The 16,310-nt window shown below is 51.2% G+C and overlaps 1 protein-coding gene across 1 annotated transcript in view; it reads left to right on the top strand.

Annotated features, from left to right (window-relative positions):
• The window catches only part of myo10 (myosin X), a 109,923-nt gene extending 93,823 nt beyond the window's left edge, over positions 1–16,100 (top strand). The window contains 19 exon segments of the mRNA XM_084457845.1: positions 180–401; positions 1,945–1,984; positions 2,335–3,300; positions 3,631–3,751; positions 7,152–7,395; positions 8,006–8,101; positions 8,365–8,458; positions 8,748–8,803; positions 9,786–9,928; positions 10,159–10,350; positions 10,657–10,814; positions 11,203–11,326; positions 11,583–11,880; positions 12,293–12,500; positions 12,909–13,045; positions 13,163–13,283; positions 13,870–14,346; positions 14,548–14,739; positions 15,036–16,100. Of these exon segments, the coding sequence (XP_084313971.1) occupies positions 180–401; positions 1,945–1,984; positions 2,335–3,300; positions 3,631–3,751; positions 7,152–7,395; positions 8,006–8,101; positions 8,365–8,458; positions 8,748–8,803; positions 9,786–9,928; positions 10,159–10,350; positions 10,657–10,814; positions 11,203–11,326; positions 11,583–11,880; positions 12,293–12,500; positions 12,909–13,045; positions 13,163–13,283; positions 13,870–14,346; positions 14,548–14,739; positions 15,036–15,146 (4,000 nt within the window). The 3' untranslated portion in view covers positions 15,147–16,100.
• Positions 16,101–16,310: the final 210 nt, after the last annotated feature.

The raw sequence follows: 16,310 nt of genomic DNA, 5'->3' as shown, positions 1-16,310 counted from the left end.
ATTATGCATTGACAGTATATTCTAAAAGGTTATAGCATAGGTCCTAGTTCAGTCCCTTGGGTTACGCCACCATTTTTAAAAGTATATTGAAAGTAAACTGTAGCTACTGAGGTGGAATCTATTTGAACCCGAGTCCGATGTGAGGATATACCAGAGCCGTTGTGTCCTTCACCCCACAGGAAGCAGTACAGGAAGCTGCTGCAAGGCATTGTGGTCATTCAGAAGAATTACCGGGCGTTTTACTGGCGGAGGAAATTCTTACTCCTGCGCTGGGCGGCGCTCACCTTCCAGAAACGCCTGAGAGGCCAGCTGGCCCGCAAGGCCTACTGTCGGCTCCTGGACCTGAGGAGGAGGAGGGAGGAGGAGGAGCGGCTGAGGAGGATGGAGGAGGAGATGGAAAGGTGAGATGTTCTGTTTTCTCTCAATAGTGACGAGGAACGTTTTGGGTGGATGGGGAACGTTTCTGGGGTATCTTGAGGTTCTATTAAGGATAGAATAGTCGAACCTCAGATCGAAGAGGAACAATGCGGATTTCGTCCTGGTCATGGAACCACCGACCAGCTCTTCCTCTCGCGAGGATCTTGGAGGGGACTTGGGAGTTTGCCCAACCTGTCTACATGTGTTTTGTGGACTTGGAGAAGGCTTACGACCGGGTCCCTCAAGAGGTCTTGTGGAGGGTTATGCGGGAGTATGGGGTGAGGGGTTCCCTACTTAGGGCCATCCAATCCATGTACACCCAGAGCGAGAGCTGTGTCCGGGTCCTCGGCAGTAAGTCGTCTTCCTTTCCGGTGGGGGTTGGCCTCCGCCAGGGCTGCGCTTTGTCACCAATCCTGTTTGTGATTTTCATGGACAGGATATCGAGGCGTAGCCGTGGGGAGGTGGGTTTGCAGTTCGATGAGCTGGGGATCACGTCGCTGCTATTTGCAGATGATGTGGTCCTGATGGCATCAACTGCCTGCGACCTCCAGCACTCTCTGGATAGGTTCGCAACTGAGTGTGAAGCGGCTGGGATGACAATCAGCACTTCTAAATCTGAGGCCATGGTTCTCAGCAGGAAACCGGTGGCCTGTCCGCTCCGAGTAGGAAATGAGTCCTTACCCCAAGTGAAGGAGTTCAAGTATCTGGGGGTCTTGTTCACGAGTGAGGGAACCATGGAGAGGGAGTTTGGCCGGAGAATCGGAGCAGCTGGTGCGGTTCTGCAGTCGCTTTACCGCACTGTTGTGACGAAAAGAGAGCTGAGCCAAAAGGCAAAGCTCTCGATCTACCGGTCTATCTTTGTCCCCACCCTCACCTAGGGTCATGAAGGATGGGTCATGACCGAAAGAACGAGATCACGGATACAAGCGGCCGAAATGAGTTTTCTCCGGAGGGTGGCTGGGGTCTCCCTGAGAGATCGGGTGAGAAGTTCAGTCATCCGGGAGAGACTCGGAGTAGAGCCGCTGCTCCTTTGCGTCGAAAGGAGCCAGTTGAGGTGGTTCGGGCATCTAGTGAGGATGCCTCCTGGGCGCCTCCCTAGGGAGGTGTTCCAGGCATGTCCGGCTGGGAGGAGGCCGCGGGGTAGACCCAGGACTAGGTGGCGGGACTACATCTCCGCACTGGCCTGTGAGCGGCTAAAGATTCCCCAGGCAGAGCTGGTTGATGCTGCTAGGGAAAGGCATGTCTGGGGCCCCCTGCTGGAGCTGCTGCCTCCGCAACCCGACCCCGGATAAGCGGATGAAGATGGATGGATGGATTAAGGATAAAGGAGTCTTACTGTAGGTCGGTTGAGATTTTTTGCGAGTGGAATTTTCATCTGGTTCATGTCAGCTGGGGTATTCCGATTTACGTATGTGGAAATTGGTGTTTTATTATTTTCAATATCTGAAAGCAGTCACTCAGGTTACTGAAAATGTATTGCCATATGATGTCCAGTTGATGTGATGCATTTCCTGTTTGGACTGACAGGGAGAGGCAGAGGCTAGAGGCCCAACGTCTGGCTCGAGAGGTAAGAGGGCATCACCGCCTACACACCACAGAGCTCACGAATAAACTCATCAATAGACATTTTACATTCAATACCTTATGATTTTACCCCTGTCCAGTGCATGTTGGATAATTATGTTCTCTCTTTCACTTATTCTCTTGCTGGGGATTGTAGTTCATCGAGATAATTGTAGTTCGTAGAGCAGTAAAACTCATCTTGTATCTCTAGATAGTTGTTTGTGTCCTACACTCCAACTTTGTCATTCCAGTAACTATCATTGTCACTGCACCGACCACACTGGTGTCTCTCTAGTACTAGTGATATTATTACTTATTCTCTCTTCTGCTTCTTCTGTTCTCTCCTGTCTCTAGGCAGAGGAGGCCAGGAAGATAGAGGAGCTCCAACGTGCTAAAGAGCTCGCCTCGCTGGCCCTGGCCCAGCAGGCGACCGCCACGCAGTCATCGGACGCCTCCGAGGAGCTAGGGTCGTCCGAGGCCCTGGAGGACGTGTTCGAGGAGGAGGAGGAGGAGGAGGCGGGCCGGCCCCAGGACGCCTCCCAGGTGGAGGAGATCCTGCGGCTGGAGAGGGAGATCACGGCCCTGCAGCGTCAGAAGGAGCGCCAGGAGCTGTCGCTGACAGAGGCGTCGCTGAACCGCCTGCAGCTGCTGCGCGACCAGGAGCTGCGGCGCCTGGAGGACGAGGCCTGCAAGGCCGCCCAGCAGTTCCTCGACTCGCTCAACTTCGACGAGATCGACGAGTGCGTGCGCAACATCGAGAGCACGCTGGGCGGGGTCGGCGAGGGGGAGGAGAAAGAGAAGGAGGGCGGCGAGAGGGGAGGGGACGAGGAGGAGGAGGAGGTGGACGAGGGCTTCGGGGCGGACGACGAGGGCTTCAAGGACTCGCCCAACCCCAGCGAGCACGGCCACTCGGACGGACAGCGCACCAGCGGCATCCGGACCAGCGACGACTCCTCGGAGGAGGACCCCTACGCCAACGACGGCGTGCTCCCACCCCCCCTGCCCCTGCTCCACCAGGCCCTGCCCCTGCCCCCCGTCCCCCCGGCCTGCCACAGCGTCTTCTCCAGCGCCGACTCCGCCTACTGCCACGCCCAGGCCTCGTCCGAGGCCCAGTCCGAGGACCTGGTTGAGCTCATCCCTCCGGACGAGGATTCGGACTACGACCAGGACGACTACGACGAAGGGGCCATCGTGTCCAGCGGGAGCATGGCGTTGTCCAACCCCCACAGCGGGCAGTGGTCGCCCGATTGCCGCGGCTCCGTCGGAACCTACAACAGCTCCAGGGCGTACCGCTTCAGCTCCGAGGGGGCGCAGTCATCGGTGGGTATCGGCCCGTTCTGACCCGGGGTTCAATAGATCCTTCCATCTCGTTAGCCGCAGTCTTAGCTGTTCGCCATCTGAATGTGCTGTGTTGTATGGGTTTATTTGTTTATGTGTAAAACTACACATTTCCATTTCCAAAGCATCGCCATCTAGTGTCTCAAGCATGCAGTACCCAAGTGTTTCCTTCTTTGTTTTTTGAACATATATTTATGTGTCATGGTTATCATTTCTGTTGGTAGTAGGTTCCATGGGTTGTTGCAGATCAGAACAGTACGCTGGTGCAGTAAGTCACTATCATGCTAACGTATACCCACTGTCTCTGTTCAGTTTGAGGACAGCGAAGACGACTTTGACAGGTTCGACACGGACGACGAGCTGTCGTACCGGCGCGACTCGGTCTACAGCTGCGTCACGCTGCCCTACTTCCACAGCTTCCTCCACATCAAAGGTGACTACATCCTCTTCATGGATTCGCTGGTTGAACACGATGAGTTTTTCACCTACATACACCGTAATCTACAGATCACACATGAGCTACGAATCACAGTTGACTGTGATATTATCAAAGTTACATACAGTTGCGAATTGGATTCTCAGTGCTGTCTAGAGATGGAAAGGCATGAAAGTTTCACATCACGATTATGGAGACCAAAATTATCATGGTTATCAGTATTATTGTGGTATTGTTAAAATGTGCTGAAAATGTTCAAAAACGACTGCTAGACACTGAAATCATTTTCATATTGAAAACCACAAATAAAATTAGCAGCACCAAGCAACTGTTGTTTGCTTAAGCATTAAGAATAATGTGTCTTGGAGAGTGTTGCTAACTTTGGTTGATGCTGGAGAGCATTTACAGTGAGTTTTTCAAAGCAAAAAAATCAAGCACGGTTTTAGTGATCATTTTATCACTAAAATGTAATTTAATTTTATCACAGTTGATCATTATACCCATTGTACCGGAACTGTCATTTCAAATCTGACTGAAAGATCATTTTTAGGGTTTAGGGGGTATCCACTAGATGGCACTGCAGTCATTAACTAGAAAATTGCATTTCCTGCAGAAAATGCGTGTGAATGCTGAGGAGCTGAATGGAATAGCACAAGCATTGCTGAAAATGCATGAATGTGAAAAATCTGAAATGTCAAATGAATCACACCTGAATAGTTGAAAATCCTGGAAGCTGAAAAGCCTGGAAGCTGAAATGGGAAACTAGCAGAATTGGAAGCTGAACTGCATTGCCTAAAGAAGCTAAAAACTGAAATACATTGCTACAAAAGGTGGAAGATAAACTGTAATACTGTCAAAGCTGAAACATGGACTAAATGATGGAATGTATTGCTAAAAGCTTGTAAGATGGAGAACCTGGAAGCTTAGCTGAAATGTGAAACTGGCAGAATTGGAACTGCATTACCTAAATAAGCTAAGAACTTAAATACTTTTAAACTTTTCAACCTGAGTAGTTTAAGCCTTTAGTCTTTAGCTTGAAAGATGAGCAATAGAGTAATACTGTCAAAGCTGAAAGATGGAATAAATGATGGAACGGAGAGCTTAAAAGCTTGGAAGCCTGTCGGGGACAGTACAGTGACCTCTGGGCAATCTCTATGCACCAAACGGTGAAGACCGTGTGTCTCTAGCCCACATGGGCTGAGTTCTGTGGTCCATGGCGTGGATGGTGGCGTGGTGGAAAGACTGCCCCCTTGGGTCAGAGCTGGTCGGGGGCAGTGCATTGACCTCCGGGCAATCTCTTTGCACCCACTGGTGAAGACCGTGTGTCTCTAGCTCACTCGGGCTGAGTTGTGGGGTCTGTGGCGTGGATAGTGGCGTGGGGGCAAGACTCCGCCTCCTTGGGTCACAACCGATCCGGGACAGTACAGTGATCTCTTGGCAATCTCCATGCACCCACCCATGAAGACTGTGTGTCTCTAGCCCACTCAAGGGCTGAGTTGTGGTGTCCGTGGCGTGTTTAGTGGCGTGGTAGCGAGACTCTGCCCCCTTGGGTCAGAGCCGGTCGTGGACAGTGAAGGCCCCGTCGGGCTACTCACCTGCCTTCACCAGTGAAGACTGTGTGTCTCTAGCCCCCTCAGAGGCTGTGTTGTGAGGTCCGTGGTGTGGTAGTGGCGTGGGGGCGAGACTCCGCCCCCTCGGGTCAGAGCCGGTCGAGGACAGTGTACTGCTCTCCTGGCCACCCACATGCTCCAGGCCACCCACATGTACACAACTGTGAAAGCTGTTTCTTTAGCCAACTCAGGGGCTGAGATGTGGGGACTGTGGCGTGGATAATGGCGTGATGGCGAGACTCCGTCTCCAGAGCCAGTCAGGAGGAGGTCAGTGATTGCCAGGCACCCCTCATTGGAGACCGTGTGTCTATAGCCCACTCTGGGGCCGAGCAGTAGCTATGGAGGTTTTGTATGGAAGTTGAAGTGAGAAGCAGTTGCAGTGAGAAGTAGTATGTGTTTGTTATAAGTACAGCTAGTACTACACTGAAAATTGATTTAACCACTCATCATAACTCATGGTTTTATTGAGTTCAATAGCTGAAAGAGGAGAAAGGGTATTAATATGAGTTTACAGCCTGAAAAAGAGTGTCATTCTGAATATTTCTTTGAATATAAGGAAGGAAGGAAGGAAGGAAGGAAGGAAGGAAAGAAGGAAGGAAGGAAGGAAGGAAGGAAGGAAGGAAGGAAGGAAGGAAGGAAGGAAGGAAGGAAGGAAGGAAGGAAGGAAGGAAGGAAGGAAGGAATATGAATGCTACCACAGTAGTCATAAAAGGGTGCCTGTACAGAGAGCGTGCGTGTCCCCAAATTCAAATCCCAACTGACACTGTGAGCATCCTCTCATTCACTTCAATGGAAAGGCATGCCGGCTTCAGACAGCTCTCTCTCTCAAAAAGTATAAAGGTCACAGCCTAGATATTGACACCGTAGGAATCTGGAGAAAATGCTGAACATTTAAGGCTATGATATGTCCGTGTAGCTTAAAAACTGTAGGCACGGCGACGAGTTAGAAAAAGTGTAAAAATGCAAAATTAGCAGCACAAAAGTTAGTGTTGGCCCATACGTTTCAATGGAGAGCGCAGTTGCCGAACAAATCATCATACAGCGAAAACTATAAGTCACACAGCTTAGATACTTACATTGTACGAATCAGCACAGTTGTGTGAACATTTTGATATAAAATATGTGTGTGAGCTGTTAAAACTGTAGGCATAGCGACAAATTAGAAAAAGGGTAAAAATACAAAATGAACAGCTCAAAAGTTAGAGTGCGTTGCCATACGTTTCAATGAGGAGCACAGTTGCCGAACAAATCGTCATACAGCGAAAACTGTAAGTCACACAACTTAGAGACTTACATTGTACGAATCACCACAGTTGTGTGAACATATTGATATATAATATGTGTGTGAACGTCCAAAACTGTAGGAGTACCATCAGTTTACAAAATGTGTGAATATTTTCAAAGCAACTGCTGCCACCACTCCCCATCTTCCTAGTAGAAATCACTGACCTGTGAAGTATAGCAATCATGTCAGAGATGACCTGGAGGGCAGAGGAAGGGAGCAGGGGAGTTGGAAAGGGTTCAGAGTGGGTTTGGCTGGGTACCCCCCCACCATGCCCCCCGCCCCCCCACGCCTGGCTGCTCCCCGTCTCATGAGGGGCTCAGAGGAGCAGATGGAGGTGTGGAGCGTGACCTTCCTCTTCACCCTGGCTCCCCTCCATGACACTCTGTCTCTCCTTTATTCTGAGTCAGGAAAGGATCCATCTCCTCATGGTCTCTCTCTCTCTCTCTCTCTCTCTCTCTCTCCCTCTCTCTCCCTCTCTCTCTCCCTCCCACCCCCCCCTCAGGCGGTCTGATGAACACGTGGCGCCGGCGTTGGTGCGTGCTGAAGGACGAGACGTTCCTGTGGTTCCGGGCCAAGCAGGAGGCGCTGAAGCAGGGCTGGCTCAACAAGAAGGGCGGCGGCTCGTCCACGCTGTCCCGCCGCAACTGGAAGCGCCGCTGGTTCGTCCTGCGCCAGAGCAAGCTCATGTACTTCGAGAACGACGGCGAGGACAAGATGAAGGGCATGCTGGATATGCACGCCGCCAAGTAAGCCTCCCCTCTCCCTAGTGCCTCTCTCTCTCCCCCCGAACTTCTAACCAGGTCCAGTAGATGCCCCCGTCACCCGCAGACCACCCTGAGTCCGATAGATACCCCCGTGTCTGCTGTGGATGTCCAGTACAGCCACTAACCCTGTCATCCTCCCTAGTGTCTCTCCCTCTTAAACTCTTAACACACACACACACACACGTACACACACACATACACCAGTCCACTTCCGGCTTTAGGCCTGGACCTGGGCCCAGTCCCCCTTCCCCTCACCCTAACCTGGGTCCGTATCCTTTTCCTAGCCCCACCCTACCGCCGACCCCTGCCTCTACCTGGACCCAGGCACACTCACACTCACACACACACAGACACACACCAGTCCTGGGCTCAGATCCCCTCACCCTCACCCTAACCCGGGTCCGTATCCTTTTCCTAACCCCACCCTACCCCAACCCCTGCCTCTATCTGGACCCAGGCACACTCACACACACACAGACACACACCAGTCCTGGGCTCAGATCCCCTCCCCCTCACCCTAACCCGGGTCCGTATCCTTTTCCTGAGTCTGGGGGTTGAAGTTTGAGCGGCGCCTGATTCTTCTGTGTTGCAGGGAGATTGTGGACAACACGGGGAAGGAGAATGGAATCGACATCGTGATGCGGGAGCGGACCTACCACCTGATCGCAGAGTCTGCCGAGGACGCCAGGTACGTCTCCATGACAGCACAGGGACAATACGTCCCATTCGTCATGGACAGACACTATGCATTATGTTGCCTTTGTTCGTTTCATTTTTGTGTGTGTGTGTCTGGCGTGTGCACACATGCGTATGTGATTGGTGAGCCGATCGCGATAATGGTCGCCGATTGGCTGACGCCCTCTCCCTGTCTCTCTGTGATTGGCTGACGCCCTCTCCCTGTCTCTCTGTGATTGTCTGACACCCTCTCCCTCTCTCTCTGATTGGCTGCAGCCAGTGGTTCAGCGTGCTGAGTCAGGTGCACGGTTCCACGGAGCAGGAGATCAGGGAGATGCATGACGAGCAGGCCAACCCCCAGAATGCCGTGGTGAGTCCTGCACCTACAGGGTTTAATACTGTTATGGGCGGTTTCAGAAAGCGTGTAGAGTGGGAAGGGAATGGTTTTGTACTGTTGGGGGAGGGGGTGGTTGTGTGTGTGTGTGTGTGTGTGTGTTTGTGTGTGTGTGTGTGTGTGTGTGTGTTTGTGTGTGCATTCATGTTTATAGTCTCTCTTATAAAGGTTTATCTCTCCCCCATCTCTCTCTCTCTTTCCTCTCTTTCCTCTCTCTCTCTCTCTCTTTCCTCTCTCTCTCTCTCTCTCTCTCTCTCTCTCTCAGGGAACCTTGGATGTAGGGATGATAGACTCGGTCTGTGCCTCAGACAACCCTGAGAGGTAAGAGTCATCACACTGCAGTAACCATGAGTACATCAGCTACCATCACACTGCAGTAACCATGAGTACATCAGCTACCATCACACTGCAGTAACCATGAGTACATCAGCTACCATCACACTGCAGTAACCAGGAGTACATCAGCTACCATCACACTGCAGTAACCATGAGTACATCAGCTACCATCACACTGCAGTAACCATGAGTACATCAGCTACCATCACACTGCAGTAACCATGAGTACATCAGCTACCATCACACTGCAGTAACCATGAGTACATCAGCTACCATCACACTGCAGTAACCATGAGTACATCAGCTACCATCACACTGCAGTAACCATGAGTACAGCATCTACCATCACACTGCAGTAACCATGAGAACATCAGCTACCATCAAACTGCAGTAACCATGAGTACATCAGCTACCATCACACTGCAGTAACCATGAGTACAGCATCTACCATCACACTGCAGTAACCATGAGTACATCAGCTACCATCACACTGCAGTAACCATGAGTACATCAGCTACCATCACACTGCAGTAACCATGAGTACAGCATCTACCATCACACTGCAGTAACCATGAGTACATCAGCTACCATCACACTGCAGTAACCATGAGAACATCAGCTACCATCACACTGCAGTAACCATGAGTACATCAGCTACCATCACACTGCAGTAACCATCAGTGCATCAGCTACCATCACACTGCAGTAACCATGAGTACATCAGCTACCATCAGCAATACCTCAATAAGGATGTCCAGTACATAGATGACTGATGAAATACCTCGCTTTCACCAGAGAGCGCCAGAGGGACGTACATGTTTTTCCTTTGTTGTTGTTGTTGTTGTTGTTGTTGTTGTTATTGCTGTTGTTGTTGCTGCTGTTGTTGCTGCTGTTGTTGTTGTCGTTGTTGTTGTTGTCGTTGTTGTTGTTGTGATCAAATCTAACGTTTTGTGTCCCCGCCCCCCAGGCCCAATTCGTTCGTGATGATCACGGCTAACAGGGTGCTCCACTGCAACGCCGACACGCCGGAGGAGATGCACCACTGGATCACCCTGCTGCAGCGCTGCAAGGGGGACGCACGCGTCCAGGGACAGGAGTTCATCGTCCGGGGTCAGGACACACACACACACACACACAAACACGCAGGCACGCACACACACACACACACACACACACACACACGTAAAATTAGGGTTTAGCCTACAGCGGATCAATGGTCAGGGTTAGATAACGTGACTTTATTAACAGTGTGTTCTTGTGGGCGACGTTAGTATCGGTGTTTCTTGCGGCCTGTTTGTGCTCGACCTCACTCTCCCTGGGTCTGTCCCTCTCTCTCTCAGGCTGGCTCCACAAGGAGATGAAGAACAGCAGCCGCGCCTCCCTGAAGCTGAAGAAACGCTGGTTCCTGCTTACCCACAATTCCCTGGACTACTACAAGAGCTCAGAGCGCAACGCGCTGAAGCTGGGCACCCTGGTGATCAACAGCCTGTGCTCCGTGGTGCAGCCGGACGAGAAGGTCTTCAAAGAGACGGGTCAGAATGTGCTACGTGCTAACATGCTAACATGCTACAGTGTTTCTACGCAACGACACGCTGTTAGCATTCTGCGGCGTTTTACGACACGCCTCTCATGTTATTGTGTGTCACGTAATTAGCATGCTAGTCACACAACGCCGTGTTACTTTCATGTAACGATATGCTTGTATGCTAGTATGCTACGTTAGAGTGTCTGATTAAGGAAATGCTACGTAGAACACAATCCATCCAGCCTTATTGAGAATCGGTGGTTTAAACAGACCACGCCCCCTCATGTCCTAAATCCTCGTGCCCCTCCCCCAGGTTACTGGAACTTGACCGTGTACGGTCGCAAGCACTCGTACCACCTCTACAGTAAGCTGCTGAACGAGGCCACGCGCTGGGCCAGCGCCATCCAGAACGCCATCGACACCAAGGTCCCCATCGACACCCCGACCCAGCAGCTCATCCACGACATCAAGGTAAAGAGGGCGATCACCATCCATCATGGGATCATGTTCTGATGCTCTGTTAGTCATGTCTACAGAGACCTGGTCCGGGTGATTGTTAGTTAGTTAGTTAGTTAGTTAGTTAGTAAGTAAACTATATAAATAAAGTTTATTTACTTACTTACGATCACCCGGACCTGGTTTTCACTCCGCCTTCTTGTAGACATGACTAACAGACCATCAGAACTGACGTTCAAATGCACGTGCTAATGGCTCACAATCTACAGGCGCAGTTACAAAAGGACGAACACACCGCGGTTAAACACACAGAAACCTAACAGGGCTCCCCTGACCGTAAATACACCCAACATGTGAACCAGGACGTCTGTTTGCGATCTGAACCCCTCGCGTGTGTTCACAGGAGAACTGTCTGAACTCAGAAGTGGTGGAGCAGATCTACAAGAGGAACCCCATCCTTCGCTACAGCCACCACCCGCTCCACTCTCCCCTGCTACCTCTGCCCTACGGAGACATCCACACCAGCTGTGCGTTCATCACATTCTATTACCCTACACACATTCCTAGTATGTGCACTACATACATGGACAATAAATCGGATCTTGAATGTTGTATTGATGTAGGGACAGATACAAAAGCACACTGCGAACAACAGTTGCCTGACGCATTGCGCCACAGTGTGTATGGATCAGTGTGCTTGATCAGTCAATCAACCAATCAATCAATCAATCAATTAACCAATCAACCAATCATGAACTGTATCTTATCTGATCCGCCCCCCAGCTCTGAGACACAAGGGCTACACCACCCTGCAGGAGGAGGCCCTGAAGGTGTTCAACTCGCTGCAGCACCTGGAGGGCGTGGCCGACCCCGTGCCCATCATCCAGGGCGTGCTGCGGACGGGCCAGGAGCTCAAGCCCCTGCGGGACGAGCTCTACTGCCAGCTGGTGAAGCAGACCACGCGGCCCCCCCAGCCCGGCAGCCCCGGGAACCTGTGCAGCTGGAGGATCCTGGCCTGCATGTGCTGCACCTTCGTACCCTCGCGCTCCGTCCTCCGCTACCTCAAGTTCCACTTCAAGAGGTGAGGACCTCCGCGTCTGCTCCTTTGTTCTGAGTCAGGAAAGGATTCATCTCTCCTCATGGTCCCTCTCTCTCTCTCTCCCCACCTCCCTCTCTCTCTCTCTGTCTCCCCCCCCTCTCTCTCTCTCCACCCCCTCCCTCTCTCTCTCTCCCTCTCTCTCTGTCTTCCCCCCTCTCTCTCTCTCTCCATCTCTCTCTCTATCTCTCTCTCTCTCCCTATCTCTCTCTCTCCCTCTCTTTCTTTCTCTCTCTCTCTGTCACTCTCCCTCTCTCTCTCCTTCTCTCTCTCTCTGTCTGTCTCTCTCTCTGCTCACAAACGGTAAAAAAGAACGACAAGGAATGTCTAACCATGGTCGGTGTGTGTGTGTGTGTGTGTGTGTGTGTGTGTGTGTGTGTGTGTCCACCCTCCCCAGGACGCGGGAGCTCTTCCCCGGTACGGAGATGGAGCGCTGCGCCTCCTTCTCCCTGGAGGCCCTGCGGAGGACGCGCCCCCGTGAGCACGTGCCGTCCCAGGAGGAGGTCCGCGCCATCGTGGCCCGCCAGGACATGACCACCACGGTGTACTGCCACGGAGGAGGATCCTGCAAGATCACCATCAACTCCCACACCACGGCCGGAGAGGTGGGCGGGGCGGGGGGCGCAGGGGGAAGCGCAGGGGGCGGGGGGAGTCCGGAGGGGGCGGGGTCATGCAACACATCAGTACTAGGGCTGGGTATCGATACTGATATCCAAAAATGAATGAATGAATGAATGAATGAATCATTGAATGAATGAATGAACTATTCATTCCTTCATTTATTCATTCATTCATTAAATAAAAGATCAATTTTGGGATTCATGAATCGATGAATTGATTTTTTAAATCCAGCCCTATTGTTGACGCGGTCGCGGTGTACCGCCCTGCTATCCGATAGTCATAGTTCGGTTGAAAACAGATTGAGCATAGACAGCAACACTGATACCTCATTCTAACTCTCATTCTGTGTGTGTGTGTGTGTGTGTGTGTGTGTGTGTGTGTGTGTGACCCAGGTGGTGGAGAAGCTGATCAGAGGCCTGGCTATGGAGGACAGCAGGAACATGTTTGCCCTGTTCGAGCACAACGACACCACTGACAAAGCCATCGAGAACCGCACCGTGGTGGCCGACATCCTCGCCAAGTTTGAAAAGTAAGTGTGTGTGTGCGTGAGTGTGTGTGTGTGTGTGTGTGTGTGTGTGTGTGTGTGTGTGTGAACTTGCTTGGGCATTCTTGAATACACTCTTAACACAGTTTGTCCCATCTGAAGGCTCTCTGCCAGTCAAGAAGAGCAGAACACTGGCTGGAAGTTCTACTTCAAACTCTACTGCTTCCTGGACACTGACAACGTTCCCAGGGACAGCGTTGAGTTTGCCTTCATGTTTGAGCAGGTATAAACTTCAATCATCATCCTCACATTTAAAATACATGTGTTTCCTACCATTGCAATGGTCGGTGGCTGGAATGATTACCTCCGCCCCAGGGCAAAGCCCCGCAGGGCGGAAGGTAATGTTTTCGCCCCTGTCTGTCTGTGTGTGTGTCTGTAGGCAGACAGGATTAAACAAAAACTACCGGCCAGATATGCATGAAACTTGGTGGAGGGGTGCAGCATGGGTCAAGGAGCTCACCATTCAATTTTGACCATGATTCATTCATAGGTGGCTCTACAGTACCCATATTACTGTAACTTCAGTGTAGTGGGGGATTTAGGTTTCAGTCTCTCATAGGTTTCAGGTTCTTGGCGCCACTTGCAATACCGAGCTTGGCCACTACGCCAAAAACTGGCTGTTCCTGGCCATGGGGCCACTTAACAACTTTCATTGGATGAATGGGCCGCCATCTTTGCATGCCTTATCCACTCCTTCCCCCTCGTTTCTCCTACATTCATTCACACTGCATCTCTTTCGCTCAACCTCTCTTCCTTCCTTCTCTCTCTCACCCTCTCTCTCTCTCTCTCTCTCTCTCTCTCTCCTCCAGGCCCATGAGGCAGTCATTAGAGGCCAGTACCCAGCCCCAGAGGAGACTCTCCAGTTTCTGGCTGCCCTGAGACTACAATACCTCCTCGGGGACTACAACTCCCAGTCCGCCGTGCCTGAGATGTCTCAGATGTTCCCCATGGCCCGGCTGCGCGCCCGCATCCAAAACTCAGCGAAGACCTTCGCGCCGGGCACAGGCTCTGTGGCGGAACGCTCCGGAACCGCGGAGAAGAAGCGCTCCAGCTTCCTGGAGGGGACGCTGAGGAGGAGCTTCCGCAGCGGGTCGCTGAGTCGGCAGAAGCTGGAGGAGGAGAACACGCTGGAGGGGTGGATGAGGGAGGAGATCGCCGCGGCCCGGGCCAGCCTGCTGGACAAGTGGAAGAAGCTGCAGGGGATGAGCCAGGAGCAGGCGATGGTCAAATACATGGTCCTGGTCAAAGAGTGGCCCGGCTACGGCTCCACACTCTTCAACGTGGAGGTGAGAGTTCTGTCCGTCCCATCCACTACCCTGATTCTGTGGTGAGGGAAAAAACGCTTTTAATATGACATTTGTCATAGGGGCCTTTCATATTCTGGTCCTCAGTGGGTATGAGGTAAATGTTTCAAGAAGATTTCCTGATCATTGACCTGGAACCGCAACACATGCATACATCCCCTCTTCCTGTGTCCTGTTGTCCAGTGTCGGGACGGAAGCTTCCCTCTGGAGCTGTGGCTGGGAGTGAGCAAGGAGGCCATCTCGGTCTACAAGCGCGGCGAGCCCTGGCCCCTGGAGGTGTTCCCCTACGAGCTCATCCTCTCCTTCGGGGCCCCGCTGGCAAACGCCTACAAGATGACCGTGGAGGGCCGGGAACTGCTGTTTGAAACCAGTCTGGTATGTAGATGCTGAGAATCCCTCCGTTTTGGGAATGTTTAGTATCCAGTCACGTAGAAAATGTAACAGTATTTAGACGTCATTCACTCCTGAGTTAGAGGGCTTTCCCGCCATTTGGTAACACAGGCTGAGAAAACATCTGATTTGATGGCTTTTATACACAGTCGCAATGTGTTATGAATGGAGCTTGTATTGTGGGGTCTGTGGTTGAATGCGCATCATTGAGAGTGTCCACGTCTCTGAGCTGAGACAGTAAGAACCGTCAAGTCCTGACCCTTGTCTGCTCTGTCCCCTAGGTTATGGACATCGCCAAGCTGATGAAAGCTTACATCAGCATGATCGTCAAGAAACGTTACAGCAACTCCCAGTCCGTCAGCAGCCACGGCAGCCAATGCAGTGCCTGGTGAGGCCTTTGCCCCCTGACCCATTCAACCTTTAACCTTTGGTCACCCGCCGACGGCCTGGAGAGGTCGAGAGCGGCCAGCGATCGCCCTGCCAAGACAGCCAGCCTCGTTTTGGAGAAATGCTTTGGGACTCTTTGGGCTGGACAAGGAAACGCATATAACACAGCTCTTACTGTAGCGCTAACCAGCTTGCACTGTCTTTCTGATGCCGTGCTAACGCTTCGTTACGGGGAAGGCGTCCCATTCGATGTCACCGAGGCAGTTCCTGTACGTGTTGAGGAAGGTGAGCAGACAGTCAGAATGTAAAAAGGCAGCATGGATGGAGAGACCACAGGAGACCGCTGTTGTATTTGAACGGGTCAAGCTTCATTTAGACCCACTCCTTTGCCTAGGAAAACTCTGGGACTGCTAACTGGTGATCCTTACTATCTTTGGCGTTACCAAAATATGTAAATATATTCAACTCAGTAGTCAAAAGCATTTCAAGTTCTGTCTTTGAATGCGATGGCGTGTGTTTGTTTGAAGAGGACTTTGCCAGAGACATCGATGTCACACAAGTGCCTGGTTATGAAAACGAACGCAAACCTTTGCTAGAGCAACTTCATACGCTATTGTACTTCTGGAAAAATAAATATTAAGACAGTAAGAACGGTTCCAGGTTCGTGACACTCTTTGGCAAAGTTGTAGTAGATTCAGAAGGTGCTTTATGTATTTCCCTCTACCGACGGTCTTTTAACGTTCCTGCAACGTCGTTTCAACGACCCACAGCATTTCACTGAGCTCCGCAGGCGGCAGCTCCTCCCAAAGATACGCAGGACTTCTCTAACGCCGTGCCTTCATGTATATTGTGTACACTTGTTCTTTTTGACCTGTTTTGACTCTTAAATGTGCAATGTTATATATATATTATATATATATGAATATAATCAAGTGTCTGTATATTTGATAAATCTCTGCTTTCTCTTTCCTGGATTATGACTACACAGTGATACTGACGAGATAACCTTGTTATTCTCCTCCCAAGTCAGTTTCAAAGCTGACGTTGGAAGTAACATCAGCGATATACAATACTGCTCTCGATGTATCTTTTTTATTCCATTTGTATTAGCTGTGTGATGTATTAAAAATAATGTTTCTAACAATAAATGCATCCATATTTATTGGAGA

Source organism: Borostomias antarcticus, assembly GCF_949987555.1.
Source record: "Borostomias antarcticus genome assembly, chromosome: 24".
NCBI classification, from domain to species: domain Eukaryota; kingdom Metazoa; phylum Chordata; class Actinopteri; order Stomiiformes; family Stomiidae; genus Borostomias; species Borostomias antarcticus.
The sequence above is the reverse complement of the archived record's forward strand: the minus strand, read 5'-3'. Positions and strand labels throughout refer to the sequence as shown.